The 14994-nt window shown below is 39.8% G+C and overlaps 1 protein-coding gene across 1 annotated transcript; it reads left to right on the top strand.

The window, feature by feature from the left end:
* The first annotated feature begins 13488 nt into the window (after positions 1–13488).
* Positions 13489–13854, top strand: LOC145131153 (uncharacterized). The gene has a single exon (XM_079065880.1). It carries the CDS (start codon positions 13489–13491, stop codon positions 13852–13854), a length of 366 nt encoding a protein of 121 aa, XP_078922006.1.
* Positions 13855–14994: the final 1140 nt, after the last annotated feature.

Genomic DNA, 14994 nt, shown 5'->3' with positions numbered 1-14994 from the left:
AAGAACACCAAATTCTTGTCATTTACCGTAATCTTGTTAGATTCTAAACTTATATGCAATGATCCTCTTGTAATGAACATGCACACAAGTCACAAAGACTTGGCAACCGACATTACAAAGAATTCCAATGGAGATCAATTCCATGGAAACGAAGTCTCAAATTCAAAGTACATTCCTTTGAACATCCTTCTTGCATTAAGTTCTCTAATCTTACACAGATTCAAAGAATAACTTCCACCTATGGAAACAATTCCATATTAACATTTTGACCATCACTTCTGAACAAGAGTTGCCTCTTTTTTCAAAATATGTCAATATGGTCCTCACTCTATACTTCTAATTGTCCATGAGAAACCAATCTTTGGTAAACCTCAGATTGTCCTCGACAATTTGCTTAATCATTTTAGTCATTTCCAGTTCTATTCCTTTTCCATTTTAATGCCTTAGGCATTTGGGAAAATTTAAAATGGATGATAGCACATGTAATCGAACCTATACCCGAAGCATATAGGACACGATTCATGCTATAAATTTTTTATTTGCCATATTCTCACAATTCAAACTATGAAGAGGTATGCCGTAATCATAATCGGATTTTGAGAACGCAAGATATATAGAATTTCCTTATGTTGTACCATTCCAACATAACATTCTTATATATCCTTGACTAAAGTAGATTAAAATCTCAATCTAAGCTTGTAGAATTGGAATGAAGTATAAAATCCTCTCCCTTAATTATAGCAAAAACAACTTTTTCAAGGCGAATTGAAACTAATGTTTTCTATAATTAATATTGCTAACTTGCAACACTTAACATAATAATCATGCTCCCACTAGCATAATGATTATTATCTTACTAGCATAACACTTATGCTCCCACTAGCTTTGACATGTACTCAGATTACAGCTGGACTTCTAGAAAAACAATACTTTATTGACTTTCTTACCAAAGTTCAGATTTCTGATACGAGATGCTTTGATAAGATTTATCAAAATCAAACACCTTTCCTTAGATAGCTCACATGTTTGTCTAGACCTTTTTCCATTCTCACTAGTTAGTGTGCCGGTTAACCACACGCGCTCCACTAACGACATGAGAATGCAAATATCACAACTGCTATCTATTTAAAATCCATTTAGTGAAAGCGTTTCCTCACCATCATTTTCATGAATCGAAGAGAAACCTTATGACACTTAGATTTTTATGGTGTAAGTGTTCCTATCCATGTGAATTTGTCATAACCATAATCACAAGACAAGGTTAGTGGCAAATCCAAACACATATGGACTGAAATTGTTCAATCTTAATTTCTTGCCACCTGGCAGCACAAGGGCCTACCATTGCTTCCAGGTTGTTATAAAAACAATTGAGAACTCATAGAACTCATAAGCATAGTCAACTTTTAACTGGAATAGACACAGAAATAAGAATATGTCAACACGATAGGTTACAAACCTCAAGTCGTGGGCTAGTGATTAACAAAACTCTTGATTAGTTCTTGAAACTATTTCAGGATCTTTTAAACTCCCACTGTCCTCTTGACATATAAGACTCGCTTGCCCAATATTCAAGAGATAGTGCGGATTCATTTACACACACTTCACACAATTGGCCTTAGTTGGTCTTTGTTTTATCCAAAACATTACAACTTACCAATTTCAAATGTACAAGAGTAAGAAAACATTTTACTCTACATTTGACAAGTGTTTTAAACCTGTCTTAAGATTATGTCACTCAAGGCTCAATCTTGGAGTATGACTCTAAGATTTTATTTTGGAATGAAGTATGATTTATCTCTTGATTTAACCATTTCCACAATTCACGATTCCTCTCCTTAGCCAACAAATGCACTAAGGTGTTCTTAGAGGATGAATTGTGATATGGTTCCATAATCACTAAGATAATCATAAAGCAAGATACACAAGTACTCTCCCATCTCTTCAGATTGGAGAAACTTTTATCTTTCTGCCTTATTTGATTCTTCTTATTCATTCTGCCATATATTGAAACTTTTCCAATGTTTCAGAATTACACTTAAACTTGTAAGCATAATCATATTTACTAAACTTTAGTAAATCATAACGAATAATCTTATCAACCTTTGTGGTGGACCTGACTAGTGCACAACCTAATGTACCCGATCCTTTAGTCCTTCGCTTGACTCACATGCGAATGTGAACAAGGAATTAGTCTTAATTTACCAAAGATGAAAAATCTCATTCATCACACAATACAACTTGCATGATTCCAAGTTTCTATCCAACTGAAACTTGGGTGATGAGAATCTTTCCTTATTTGATAAATTATGACACTACCACAAACGAAAGAATCAAATTCATTTTCCAATATTGCTTATCAATGGAAACATATAAACAACAATTTTTCACAAATGCCTTTGTAAGGACACTTAAAATAAATAAAATCAAAACTTTTCTTTTATTTTAAAACTTGCGGAAAAAAATTATCCTTAAAATGCAAATTTACATGAAAACTTTGTTGTTATCTATTCCTAAGCAATATCTCATAACTCTTATGCAGTGGCTCAAAATTCTGGTCATCGAACCATGCGATCAGAATTAACACACCTTTTCTTTAAGCTTCCTTTGATTCTTCAAAAACATCAAAATGTAATTACATTACATCATGTACTAAGAATCTCCAAAAGAGACTTAATAGAGTTAGATAACGGACTTTACCTGAAGTAAAGTCAAACTTTTGACTTTACCATCCTTATGAGGTTTCAGGTAAATTCAGCAGCTTCGCAACGAATGCCCCTTTCCTTTGGCAATAGGCACATATGGACTCTTTGGGAATGGTATACGGGACTATCACAGACTTAGACTTTCTCCTTACCATTAGGTCAAACGACTTGACCATGGCCGATCCCTTTCAATTGGGAAGAGAAAGTTTTCTGGACTTCCAATGTCGCCATTGTCAATGTCCAAATAGGTTTGGGAAGTAGATCTTCCAATCTAATTTGCTTTATTAATGCCCCAAACCATTGCTGATTTAGTATTATCAAGCAAATAGGTAAGATCACTAAGGGTCATGTCATGATCTGTCATCAGGGAGTGACTGAAGAACCAAGTCAACAGCCGGCTACCTTGAGACTTGGACAACCGACTCTCCCGGCTTGTCAATATGTGGCTCAACCTCTAAGATGTAAGTACATATAGACTTTAATTGCCAATAGGGATTGAGTGACTTAGAACTATTCAAGTCTTGAAACTTGTGGGATTGGGAGAATTATTGAAGGAGGTGGAGGAAGTGAAGTATGATTTCCAGTCCCACTAATGCACAACAAAGGGATTGATCTTTCACCTTGATTGCCATTTGGGATATCATCTTCATTAGGATAGCTTGTTCCTAAAGATTTGGGAAGACCATAGTTGTCTGAAGGAGACATCTATAAGGGATAAATTCAAGTTAGTTGATTTAAAGTCCTTAATATAACACCCAATATGAAATATTAAGGCTACGATCCAACAACCTATTTATAATTGGAAGAGGGATGCCGTAATCCAAATTATAAAATAGTTGAAGGTAGGTAAATGACGATTTACCAATTTCCACCATGAAAAACGAAATATAATTAAGTTTTAATTGGATTTGAAACTCCTAGATCTTTTGAGATACATTGAACTTTCAATGGCATGTTTGAATCTCGATTTTTCCCTCTCAAGTTTGTGACTGGGATGCCGAGGATCACAAACAAGGTGTGAATAACCATGCAAATTGACTTGGTACCCTTAACTTTATCACCTAATCGATGTGCCGGTTAACCACACACGCTCCACCGATCTATAATAAAGTCAAGTTACCCTTTGCCACTCTTACTAGTCCTTATTAGTGTGGCGGTTAACCACACACGCTCCACTAACGACTTGGTAAGGTACAAAGTGTAATTTCATGGGTTAGCACCTTTTCACATTTTCCTAAGTAACTAAGATTGGGAATTAATAAGTGTTTAGTTACTTAGTATTTATCATTATACTTTTAATGAAGGGAGAATTATAGTCCTTTCCTACCCGTTCGGCTGACGACCCTCCACCAGTTAAGGAAGCGGTGGGTGAGAGTGGACACCCATTAAACTGCCATTTTATAGGCAGTAACCTTATACCCCCCTTATAGACCGGCTTCGTGAATGAGACCTACTAACGGTAAGATTGACTTTATCTTATACATATCTATATAATTAAAATTATAATAATAGTATAAGGGTGTATTTTAAACATTTAAAATACTTGGTGGTTTAATCTATTAATTAAACTATACTCTTAATTTAATTAAACTTAAACCATATCTTTATGGAATTATTAACTCTTTTAATTAAACACTTTAATTAATTTAATGAAGTCCATAAAGTTTGAATTTTAACTTTTAAAATTGTAGAGTTTGGAATTAAAGCATTAATGTGTGTGAGACTTTACAAATTCCAAAACTTGAGGGCAAGTTTTGAAACTATTCAAAACCTTTCATTTCATAACTTATGAGTTTAATGGTTCATTAAAATGAAGACTCTTCATTTTTATGTAACCTCTTATTCTTTAATAACACTTTTAAAGAAGTGACTCTTAAACATCCATAACTTGAAGACAAGTTATGGAGTCATAAAATAATTAAATGAAAAAGACTCTTCATTTTTAAGTAACATATGACACTTTTATGTGACTTGAAGACAAGTTACAAAAACACCTTTTATGAACGTCTCTAGATTAATTTGGATTGAAAACAACTAAAACAATTTTTTTTTCATTAATCTAAACTAACTCATAAATCAAGGAAACATAAAACTCTTGGTAATCCATAATTTGAGGACAAGTTATGGACTCCTTACAATTTCATTGAGATCAAGAATTATACTAACAAACAATTTGCACATAATTCCTATGATCTACCAAAACTCATAAACATGAACATTGATAATCAACATTTTTCAAGAATTACGTAAACACATATAAAACTTGAAACTTTGATTATAGCATTGAAATTGGTTTAGCATAATCATTACCACTTAAAAAATAGGTTTTATAAGTCCAAAACAGTCAAAGGTAATGATTCTAGACCAATTCCAGCACCAAAACTCGAAGATATGCTGTTTGGGGGTCCAACTCGTCGAGTGCATGAACCAACTCGGCGAGTTGGATGCATTTTGCCTTGGACTCGTCGAATCCATCAGTGAACTCGGCGAGTCCACTGTCCTAGCAGCAAAAAACTTCGATTTTAAGCAGTTTGCATCAAGTATAAGTGAAAACAAGCCTAGACTCTGATACCACTGTTGGGTTTTGAGCATTCTAACACTCCTATGGTGTACATGCAACCCTAAATACCTTGGATCTATGTTTTCTCTATTATACATGAAAATATCAATTTTCCAAGGTATTGTTCTAACTAGCATAATATAAAGTACACATAATATAAGTATTCTAGTAGAATTACATACCTCTTGTTTGGTACTTGATTCCATGGAGCTCAAGAGCCTAGTGCCCCAAGTGTGACACCTCAAATGGTTCACACAACATCATGAACACTTGGAATAACTTGAGAGAAAGTAGAACACTTCTAAAATCGGTTTTGCCCTCACTTGTTGTCTCTAGTAGCCGATTTCTTCAATAATAAGATCATTATATGGTTAGTCACAATTAGGGTAAACCCTAATTGTCATGGCTTTCCATTTCCTTGGATCCATGGGTTCAAATACACCATGGAGCATCCATGAAGCATCCTATGGGTTTTAGCCCAACTTGATAATCCATGGAGCATTAGCCCACTATATAAGTATGGATGATTTACACAATCAACCCACATATTTAATTAGTCTTCTTTTGATCACTTAATTAATTCTAGATTAATTCTTGATCAATACTAATTAAATAATCTTATTAATATATTAGAACTTATAATATATTAATAAACCTTAAGTGTTATTTCTCTCATTTTAGTCTATCCAAATACATGATGCCATGCATCCCAAATGGACCATGCCGGGTCGGGTCAAGTATATACCAATTATAGTTATGGACTTAGACACTAATCCAACAATTTCAACACGTGTATGTCTGGGATTATCTCTGGAATTTGACAGGATTTAGACAGCGCCGTCAATGTGTGTCAGTTCCACCGTGAGACGGTTCGTGATGCCAGTTTCGCCTTTAAAATCCCCCCTTTTCCCTAGGCTTTCCATCCTCACATCCCCACTTTGATTTTGTTGTATCAATCCGGGCATTCCATTAATTTCCCTTTTCGATTGCTCATCTTTTTTCGACAATGGACCGTTATGGTAGAGTCCCTACATCAGAGGAATTTCGACTTCTACAGGATCGCTTCGGCTTCTTACCAGAGTATGGGGCAATGATTCCGACAAAGGGGGTTTCGATCTATGATTGCCCTCAAGAGAAGGTGGGAGTTCCGATCCCTTTATTCGAAGCGGGGTTGTGCCTGCCGACATCTGATTTCTTCAACATGATTATGGATCACTATGGTTTTTCCGTCGACAAGTTGACCCTGAGCGCTGTTAATAAGATCATAGGGTTTGAAATGATTTGTCGATCTTTGGGTTGTATACCCACCTTCTGGGTCTTCAGTTACTTTTTTTTTCAACTACGAATTCTGGTGTTCGTACTTTGGCAAAAAGGCGGGGCATTCATCAGTTAATCTCTGAACAAGATGCTCCGAAGAAAAATTGGCAGAGACAATGGCTCTGGGTTAACCGGAACCTTGTGGGGCGTGGGTTTCGCAAAACACGAGACTTTTCTGACCGCCTTCCCAAACTGTTCGGGAGTAACCTGACTCTCGACAAACGTTTAGGAAACAACACTGTTTTTGGGGAGAACTAGGAAAATTCCGTTCTTGCTGCGGCTGATATGAGTGCCGCCTGGAGAGCTCATGGGAAGATGGTGCAATTATACGTCGTGAGATGCGGTATCCACTCATCTCCTTCTCCTCCCCCTCTTTTTTTTTGAAAAAGGAAATGGGGGTAGGAACATGGTATCTTGTTGGCTTATGAGTTATTATATTTGACATTTATTTGCGCAGGTGCTGAAGCCGAGATTTCTTTGGAGATGGCCCTGCGCGGTCATTACCGAGGTAAGCTTTATCACCGGTAGATCGATCTTGTAGAGGCTCTTCCTCCTCCCGTGTCTGAAAGACGCATGTGAGAGTTTGTTGGATTACTCTTGGTGGAAGGGGTAAATGCTGGTTCTAGTGGACCTGCTTCGCCTTCCCGACCAGCCGTTGGGATCGTTTCCCCAGTTCGCTCACCGATTCCTGCTCCTTCTGGTTTGCCTGCGGGAGTACAAGCAGAAAAAGGTAATGCCCGTATTCGAAAGAGGAGAAGTTTACGTGTGGTTCCATCGTCGAATGAGGAGACTGCGTCTGATGATGCGGGTCTCCGTCCTCGTAAGGTGCGTAGGACTGTGTCCGTGGCCAGGCTTCTTGGTGGTATCGGGGGTATTCTTGGTAGTGAGTTTTCTGTGCCTGAGCAGAAGGAGGGTGTGGTGGTTCCTAGTTCTTCAATGACACCGCCTTCATCATTACTGGTTCACTCTCAGTTGATCCTGATTCTGTCTTCGTGCTTGAGGGTGCACTTGGCTCGCCTGGAGGTCTTTTCCAGCCGGGGAAGCCTTCCTCGGTTGGCGAAACAGGATCTTCATATCACCTCTTATCTTTCGAGGCCTATGCCCCGGGCTGGGAGATTGGTAGGGATTACTTACTATCGGAAGACATTGCCGCCTAGGAGTGGAGCCGCTGTGCTCACCCCCCGGCCACAATGAATTCGCTTGCGAGCCAATCAAGCTCTCGTATGGTTGGTGAGCTTTGTTATGCTACGGCTTAGACTTCTGCCCTTATGGTTGCTGCCACCGACCAGGTATGCCGCGCTGTCGTGAATTAAAAATAGTTGAAAACTTTGCAGGGTGTCGTGGCAAGCATAAGGGAGGAACTCCATGATTCAGATTCTGAGCGTCGAGCCCTTTCTGAGCAGAATTGTATTGTGGCCTGCGAGAAGGCTGCTTTGGAAGATCATGTGGCCACTTTGGAGGACCGATCAGAGCGACTTGAAAGCCAAGTGAGTTCTCTTACTCGGGATAAATGTGTGCTAGCGAGTGAGTTGGCCAGGTGCCAACGTCAACTGGCCCGTGCTCGTTTTGATGGTCTTGTCGCCCGAGGTGGCCTGCAATGGATGCTAGAGAAGGGGGTGGTTCGCGTAATTGATAAAGTTATCGAGAGCATAGAATTTTCCAGCGGGATGTAGGGTGTTCATGAGGCATGTAACGCCCTTGGGTTCGAAAAGAGGAAACAACTAGGTGGTTGTTCGACAGTTGCCGGTAAGCCTGAAGTCCCAGATCATGGATGTGTCACGAGAAGGGCTGAAGAGGTGGATGCTACTCTATCGTCCCTTGTTGAGACAGATATCGTTGGCCTCTTTCGCTTGGGGGAGCTAGATTATGAAGGGTTTCGCCAGTTTTGTCGCAGGCCAAGTCCGGGAGGCTCTTCCTCAGACTCCGAGGTTTGATTTGTGTTTGTCCCTTTTAACCATTCTGTAATGTAGTTGCCTTTATATGTATAGTGAAAAACACTAGTTGTTGTTAACTATGAACTTTGCGTTTGGCTTTGTACTTGGCATGGAAGTGTTCTCTTCCCCTTTATTTAAATTATATGTATACACATATTTTGAATTATCCTGTGGTATCTTTGAGGACGGGCTGTTCGACGTTTCTACTGTAATTCTTTTCTGCACATGCCCTAGTTCTAGGGTTTGCATTAATCGGCTAACGTGTGCTTCAAACATCGTGTAGCTGTTGCTTAATGAGCTATGTTCTGTTGGCTCGTATGTTTAATTAGGCTTAATATGTTAAGCCATGAAATGTTAGTCAATGATGTGGACTATACTATATGGTCTAGCTGCCAATACATAGGCCGATGTCGTCACCTCAAGACCTTTTACTGTTGTATTATCATGGGAAAGGTTATGAATCTTTTAGAGCCCATTTTTCTGTGCCATTAGTTGGGATTTGTATATTCTCAGCTCTGAGATCCTATTGGCACATTGTAGGTAAATATTATGACTCTTTTAAGACCTACGGTTGCATTCTTGGATAGATTTTGCTCAAGCAGCGTAGGTGATCAACCATTGTTGCTACTTGGAAAATATGCACAACCTCTTTACTTTGCGTTTTTGCAATTTGTTAAACAAAATTTTGGAAAGCTCTTTCGAAATGCAAATTATATTAACTCTTAAGAAAAACAAAAGAAGTAAAACATGAGACAATAGACTATGAATGTCTAATTATTGGGGCGCATGCCCGGTTTTTGCGTCAGCATCTGTAGTATAGTTATCCTGTGTGGAGTTTGACCATACTCCTTTTCTCGACATCCGCTTTATTTTTCATTGAGTATTTGGCTATGACTACCTCATCGCGGCTGTGCATTCGGTGCCAGTGTTTCTTGACAGGTTGGCATTTCTTATTGATTCCACCATCGGTGCCTGGTGTGAGAGAGATGAATTTCACCTTTCCTGCTATGGAGGCGTTCGTCATTTCCCTTCTTCTTGACCCAGTGTGTGCTGAGACTTTTGGAAACGCCTCCCTTGGGTCTGGTGAGGGCACCACCCGCACTTTGTTGTGCGCCTATCGACCTTATGTATCACGCTATCACTTGGGGTGTTTTTTGACTCATCAGAGGCCCTTATCAATTCTCTGTTACCAGAGGGCTTGCATGTTAAAATAAGTGGCGGTATGCCTCTATTTTTGCTGCACCTGGTGCGTGTCTCATTCATCCTACTAGATTTTGGCTCCTGCTTGACATTGGCCAAGGTCTGCTTCGAGTCCCAAATTGCTTTTTGGATGGGCATGGTTCTGTCGTTGATCGAACGCTAGGATGGTACCTGTGTCCGTGAGTAGACATTTCTTTGCTTCGCGATTATTGCTTCATACTCTGGCTGAGCCATCCTCATGTCAGCGCTCACTCCTTTCTGTGGGGGAGATGTTGCGAGCGGACTGAAAATATCTCGTTGTCTTTTCCCGGACTTGTGGATTAGCACTTGTGTTGTCGCGGACTTTCGCTATGGATCCTCCATCATCCGACAACACTTACATCGACACAATCGGGTTTCATGTTTCCTTTCTTGTTCGGCGTCGCATTCATTACCCGGCTTGGTTGCCACTATCATTGTTGATTCGTCACTCGTGCTGAATTTGAGGACACCATGAAGAGTAGACGGAACCGCTTGTAGCTGGAACAACATCGGTCGACCTAATAGAATATTGTGGTCAGTCGGGCGATCGACAACCGACAATTCGAGCGCCCTTGTTATCTGTTTGGTTCCATCATGACTGATCAATGTAAATGGGAGCGTGACTATTCCTGTTGGCCAGATGGCATGACCGGTGAACCCGACTAGCAGGACCTGGCGCAGTAGCTGGAGGTGTTTCTTCCATTCAATTGGTAATTTCCAAAGGCAATGTTCAGAAATCACATTAACCCTGCTTCCGGTATCAATGTACACTTGTTCAACACGATTTTGGCTAATGAAACCAGTGATGTGCAAAGGGTCATTTGGATCCCAGTGCTCTGGCCTGTGGTCGTTCATTGAAAACGCTATTTTGAGGATGTTTTGATGGTATACCTTCGTGTTGGCTCCGGAGAATGCTACATGAGCGGGGCCCTGTGATGGTAAGTATCTCGACCCTTCTTTCGTGATCCTTGCCCCCATTCTTTTGATTTTTGGGCTGTTGCTTATCCCCATCGAATTTTGCCCTGAGGTCTTTTGCTATGTCGACTATATTTCCCACTAGTTGTTTCTCATTAATGTCTCGCTTCAATACTGTGCACTCGTTGGTGTCATGCATTTTGCTTCGATGATACTCGCAGAACTTGGTCTTGTCTTTGTTCTCCTTTGCTGGAGTCTTATTGATTACGTGGAAATCATTGTGACTACTCCTGCTATCATCCCTATTGAATGGTCTATACTGCCGTGACATGTGCCTGGAATAGCGGTTGTGTCTCTGTTGGTTGCCATCTTGCCTCTCTTACTGGGCTGAGCGCGGCCGGGGTGTCGTTTCCTCCTGTTGGAGATATGCATTGGCTACAGCTTTGAGATTGGCTTCCTTTCACTCTTCCCCTTCGATTTATCGCAGATATTTTTCCACATAGAACTTGAGTTTGTCTCTGGATCTAGGAACTAATCCAATCATCTTCCTCGATAGGGGTCCACAAAGTAGACCTTGGGCGAAAGTGCCTGTCACCATAAACTCTTCATGTCCTGGGACATTCAAGGTAGCTAGCTTGAGTCGATCGTAATAGTCACGGATCGATTCTCCTTCTTTTTGCTTGCACGACATCACAGAGTTGGCGTCTCCTTTTCCTTTCCTCAATTGCATGAAATTGTTGAGGAAAAGGTATTTCAGCTACTCAAACTCGAGATACTGCTTGGCCTTAGAGACTTGAACCACTTGTCTGCGTTTCTTGTTAAGGTGCAGAGGAAATATGTGCAGGTGAAGCGACGATCCATTTTAAGAGATGTCATCGTCCATTCGTAGTTGTCGATGTGGTCATCTAGGTCTATAGTGTCGTCGTACTTTGGCATATTCGGTATCATCGCAGTGTGCGCGATCTCGTACTGTAGCAGTTTATGGCTGAAATTAGAGCTCGCGCTTCGCAGGGGGTTATCTATGTATGGATACGACATACGACCATAAGCCATGTGTTGTTGCATCTGATAGGGGCTCGCGTACATCTGGTTATGCATGGCTGCTTGCGACATGTATGGTTGATACTGCTGTAGGTTTAGCGGCAATCCAAAGTGATGGATTGTGTATTGCCCTAATGAGGGGGCATGTATTGGCTTGCTTCGGTGTACTATTGTGTGTACGAGCTGAACGGTTGAGAGGATACCATGAGGAGGTTGAATTCATGTGCTATTGAGAACTGAACACCAGATCCATAAGAGTCGGATCCCTGACTGGTCGAGGTTTGCACACTTGTTATTTGCGGCTGAGACAGTGCAGGGATTGAACCTGGCGTCTGTTGTACAAGCTGGTTGAAGATCGACAGTTGTGTGAATAGCGGCACATGAGACAACCCTTCCATGGTGGCGTGTGGGTGGACTATCGGGGGATATTGTGGCTGCGGCTAAATGGTGTGAGGGATCCAGGTTCCGGTGCCGAAAGTGTGCAGGAAGGATTGTTGTTGCGAGGCAGGGATCTCTGTTTGTTGCATTGCGATGATCTGCTGAGTTGTGGTTACGTTTTCTACTTGTGGATTTGTGCTGGTTGTTGGGCGCTATAGACTGGCTATGTAAGTTGCCGCCGTTTCGGCCGCAGAACTAGGTGGTGTCTGTGAGACCAGTGTGCGGTTTGAAGCGTGTTCTTCCTGAACGGAAGTTTTCTCGCCATCGGGTGACCGCATTGGACATAACGGGCTTCTCTCCACCGTTCCTGATGTCACTGGGATGTCACCTGCCATCGTTGCTTTCTGGGTTTGCTTCGTGGATGTATCGTTCTAGAGATACGCCCGGATGGCGCCAAACATTATGATATTTTGGAGAGGAGTGAGTTGGGACTGTAGATGAGATCCGTGTAGGTATCTTCTCCTGATATAACAGTACAAAAGAGAGAGATGACCGTTAGCTGACGTCCGGTAGGAGTTCCCGGGACGAATCTCCGACGATCAAGTTAGTATGAGATCTGAGAGAGATTATAGAAGATCACAGGAAAAAGTGAATTTCGTCCCTTTCTTCGTGAGGAAGAAGGATCCTTTTGTACTTGTTCGAGAAGCGTTTCCCTCAACCGATTCTGTTGAGCATTCCCTCGTGAGGTGCGACATGGCGGACCCATATTGGAGGGTCCTCCGTCGCGTCTTTTTCCTCATTCCCTCATTCACAAGAGGGGGATCTTTTAATTGTTTTGAAGATCGTGGCTATCGTCTAATGTGCAAGTGGGACTCTCTAATTGGTCCCACGTTTTCCGGGATGTAACTTCCGGTAGAAGAGGTTAATGCGCGACCCTACACCTTAATTAACCGCCATACCAATGATCTTCGCATTGGCGAAGGCCTGGACTTGGCTTTAGACTAGGTTCTGACCAGGCCAAGCCCGACATTAGTTTGACTTCTCCTTTTTTGATGTTCTCCATGAGGGATGCGTTAACATATATATATATATATATATATATATATATATATACATACATACATACATACATACATACATACATACATACATACATAATCAAGATGATATCATAGCTACTTTGCTTCACTAATTTTTTGATCTTTTGATTTCCTCAATCAATTTGAGTCTTTTATCTCTAATTCATGTTCACCCCCAATCGTTCACCATATTTGTGCTACCCAAAAATATCCATCAAAATCAAGTTCAAAATTAAATAAAATTTTCTAATCCTATATATCTTCATCCATAAGAGCATCCTGGAATGATTCTAGTCTCCAAACAATTGAATGGATCTAATTTTTGATCATGGAGCAAAGCTATGCCGACCTCATTATCCGAAAAGAACAAAATTGGCTTCTTGAATGGAAAAATTAAGAAACCAACAAATGATGATCAAAATCCGGAGTTATGGAAAAGACGCAACGACATGGTTATGTATTGGATTCTCAACGTATTAACCAATGATATAGTTGAATCAGTTTTATATTATTCTTCTACATTCAAAATCTGGAGTGATTTGGATGGTCGCTTTGTTCAATCCAATAGAGCGAAATTATATCAGCTTCAAAAGGAAATATCATATCTATCACAAGCTATTACTGATCTTGCATCATATTTTACCAATCTCAAGAAAAGTTGGAACGAATTGAATTCATTATCATCAATTCCTTCATACAATTCTTGACCTGTACACAAATTCCGAGAAATTAAACTAAATCAGAGACCTATTAACTTCCTTATAGGACTCAATAGTCATTGCAACTCTATTCGAAGCAATATTTTCATGATGAAACCTCTCCGCTCTATTTCTCAAGATTATGCTTTACCCATTTAAGATTAAAAACAATGATAAGTCAAATTTGATTCTATATTCATCAATGAATCTTCTTTCATGAATGTCAAATATAGAAAATTTCAATCTAAAACAAATTATAAGAGAAGAAGAACAATGTTTGTAATCTCTTTATGAAGCCACGTCATACAGTAAACAAATGTTATCGTATCGTCAACTTTCCAAAGGACTTTAAATGCACAAAGGGACGAAGTGTAGCAGGAAATGTTACAAGCTATCATCAATCTAATGAAGATGTTACTGAATCAAAGAACACACTCCCCGATTTAAACAATGATTAGGATAACAATTTCCTTCTATGATTAACAATTTCTCAAACATGAATTTCAAGTCGTCGACCGGAAACAACCTACCTGATCAAGTTCAACATGATCAATCAAATCAAAGTTCAAATGATCATTCAAGTGCTACTTTTGTTGGTAACACTTTCCCTCCTTATGAATCCGAATATTGTCATTACATTACAACTGATTGTTGCTCATAATGGATCATTGATTCAGTAGCACGTGATCATATGTGTTGTAACAAATCTTTATTATCAAAGATTAGAAAAATAAACATGCCTCATCATATTACTCCTCCTAATGGTGATAGGACTTTTTAATTCGAAGTAGGAAGTACTCAGATTCCAAAAGATGTTGTTTTTCACAACCTGTTGTTTGTTCCTCTTTTCCGATAAAATATTTTATCCATTAGAAAACTTTGTGAAGATCTCAAGTTGTTTATGTTATTCTCAGAACATTAGTTTTCCCTATTATGTGGCCTTTCTCTAAGGAGGCATCTGGTTCTTGGTAAACATCATACTGGCTTGTACCTCATTCACTTAAAACAAGAAGTTAATGATAGTGTTGTAATGTCAGTAAGTTTCTGATAATTTTTCATTAAACCCATTTGTCTTTTTGTTTTCATTTTCATTGTAATTCAGTATAAAATGATACTTTTGTTTCCTTATGGCATAAGAAACTTGGTCAT

This window comes from Lactuca virosa, chromosome 8 (genome assembly GCF_052849685.1).
Source record: "Lactuca virosa cultivar CGN04683 chromosome 8, Lactuca_virosa_CGN04683_v6, whole genome shotgun sequence".
NCBI classification, from domain to species: domain Eukaryota; kingdom Viridiplantae; phylum Streptophyta; class Magnoliopsida; order Asterales; family Asteraceae; genus Lactuca; species Lactuca virosa.
The sequence above is the reverse complement of the archived record's forward strand: the minus strand, read 5'-3'. Positions and strand labels throughout refer to the sequence as shown.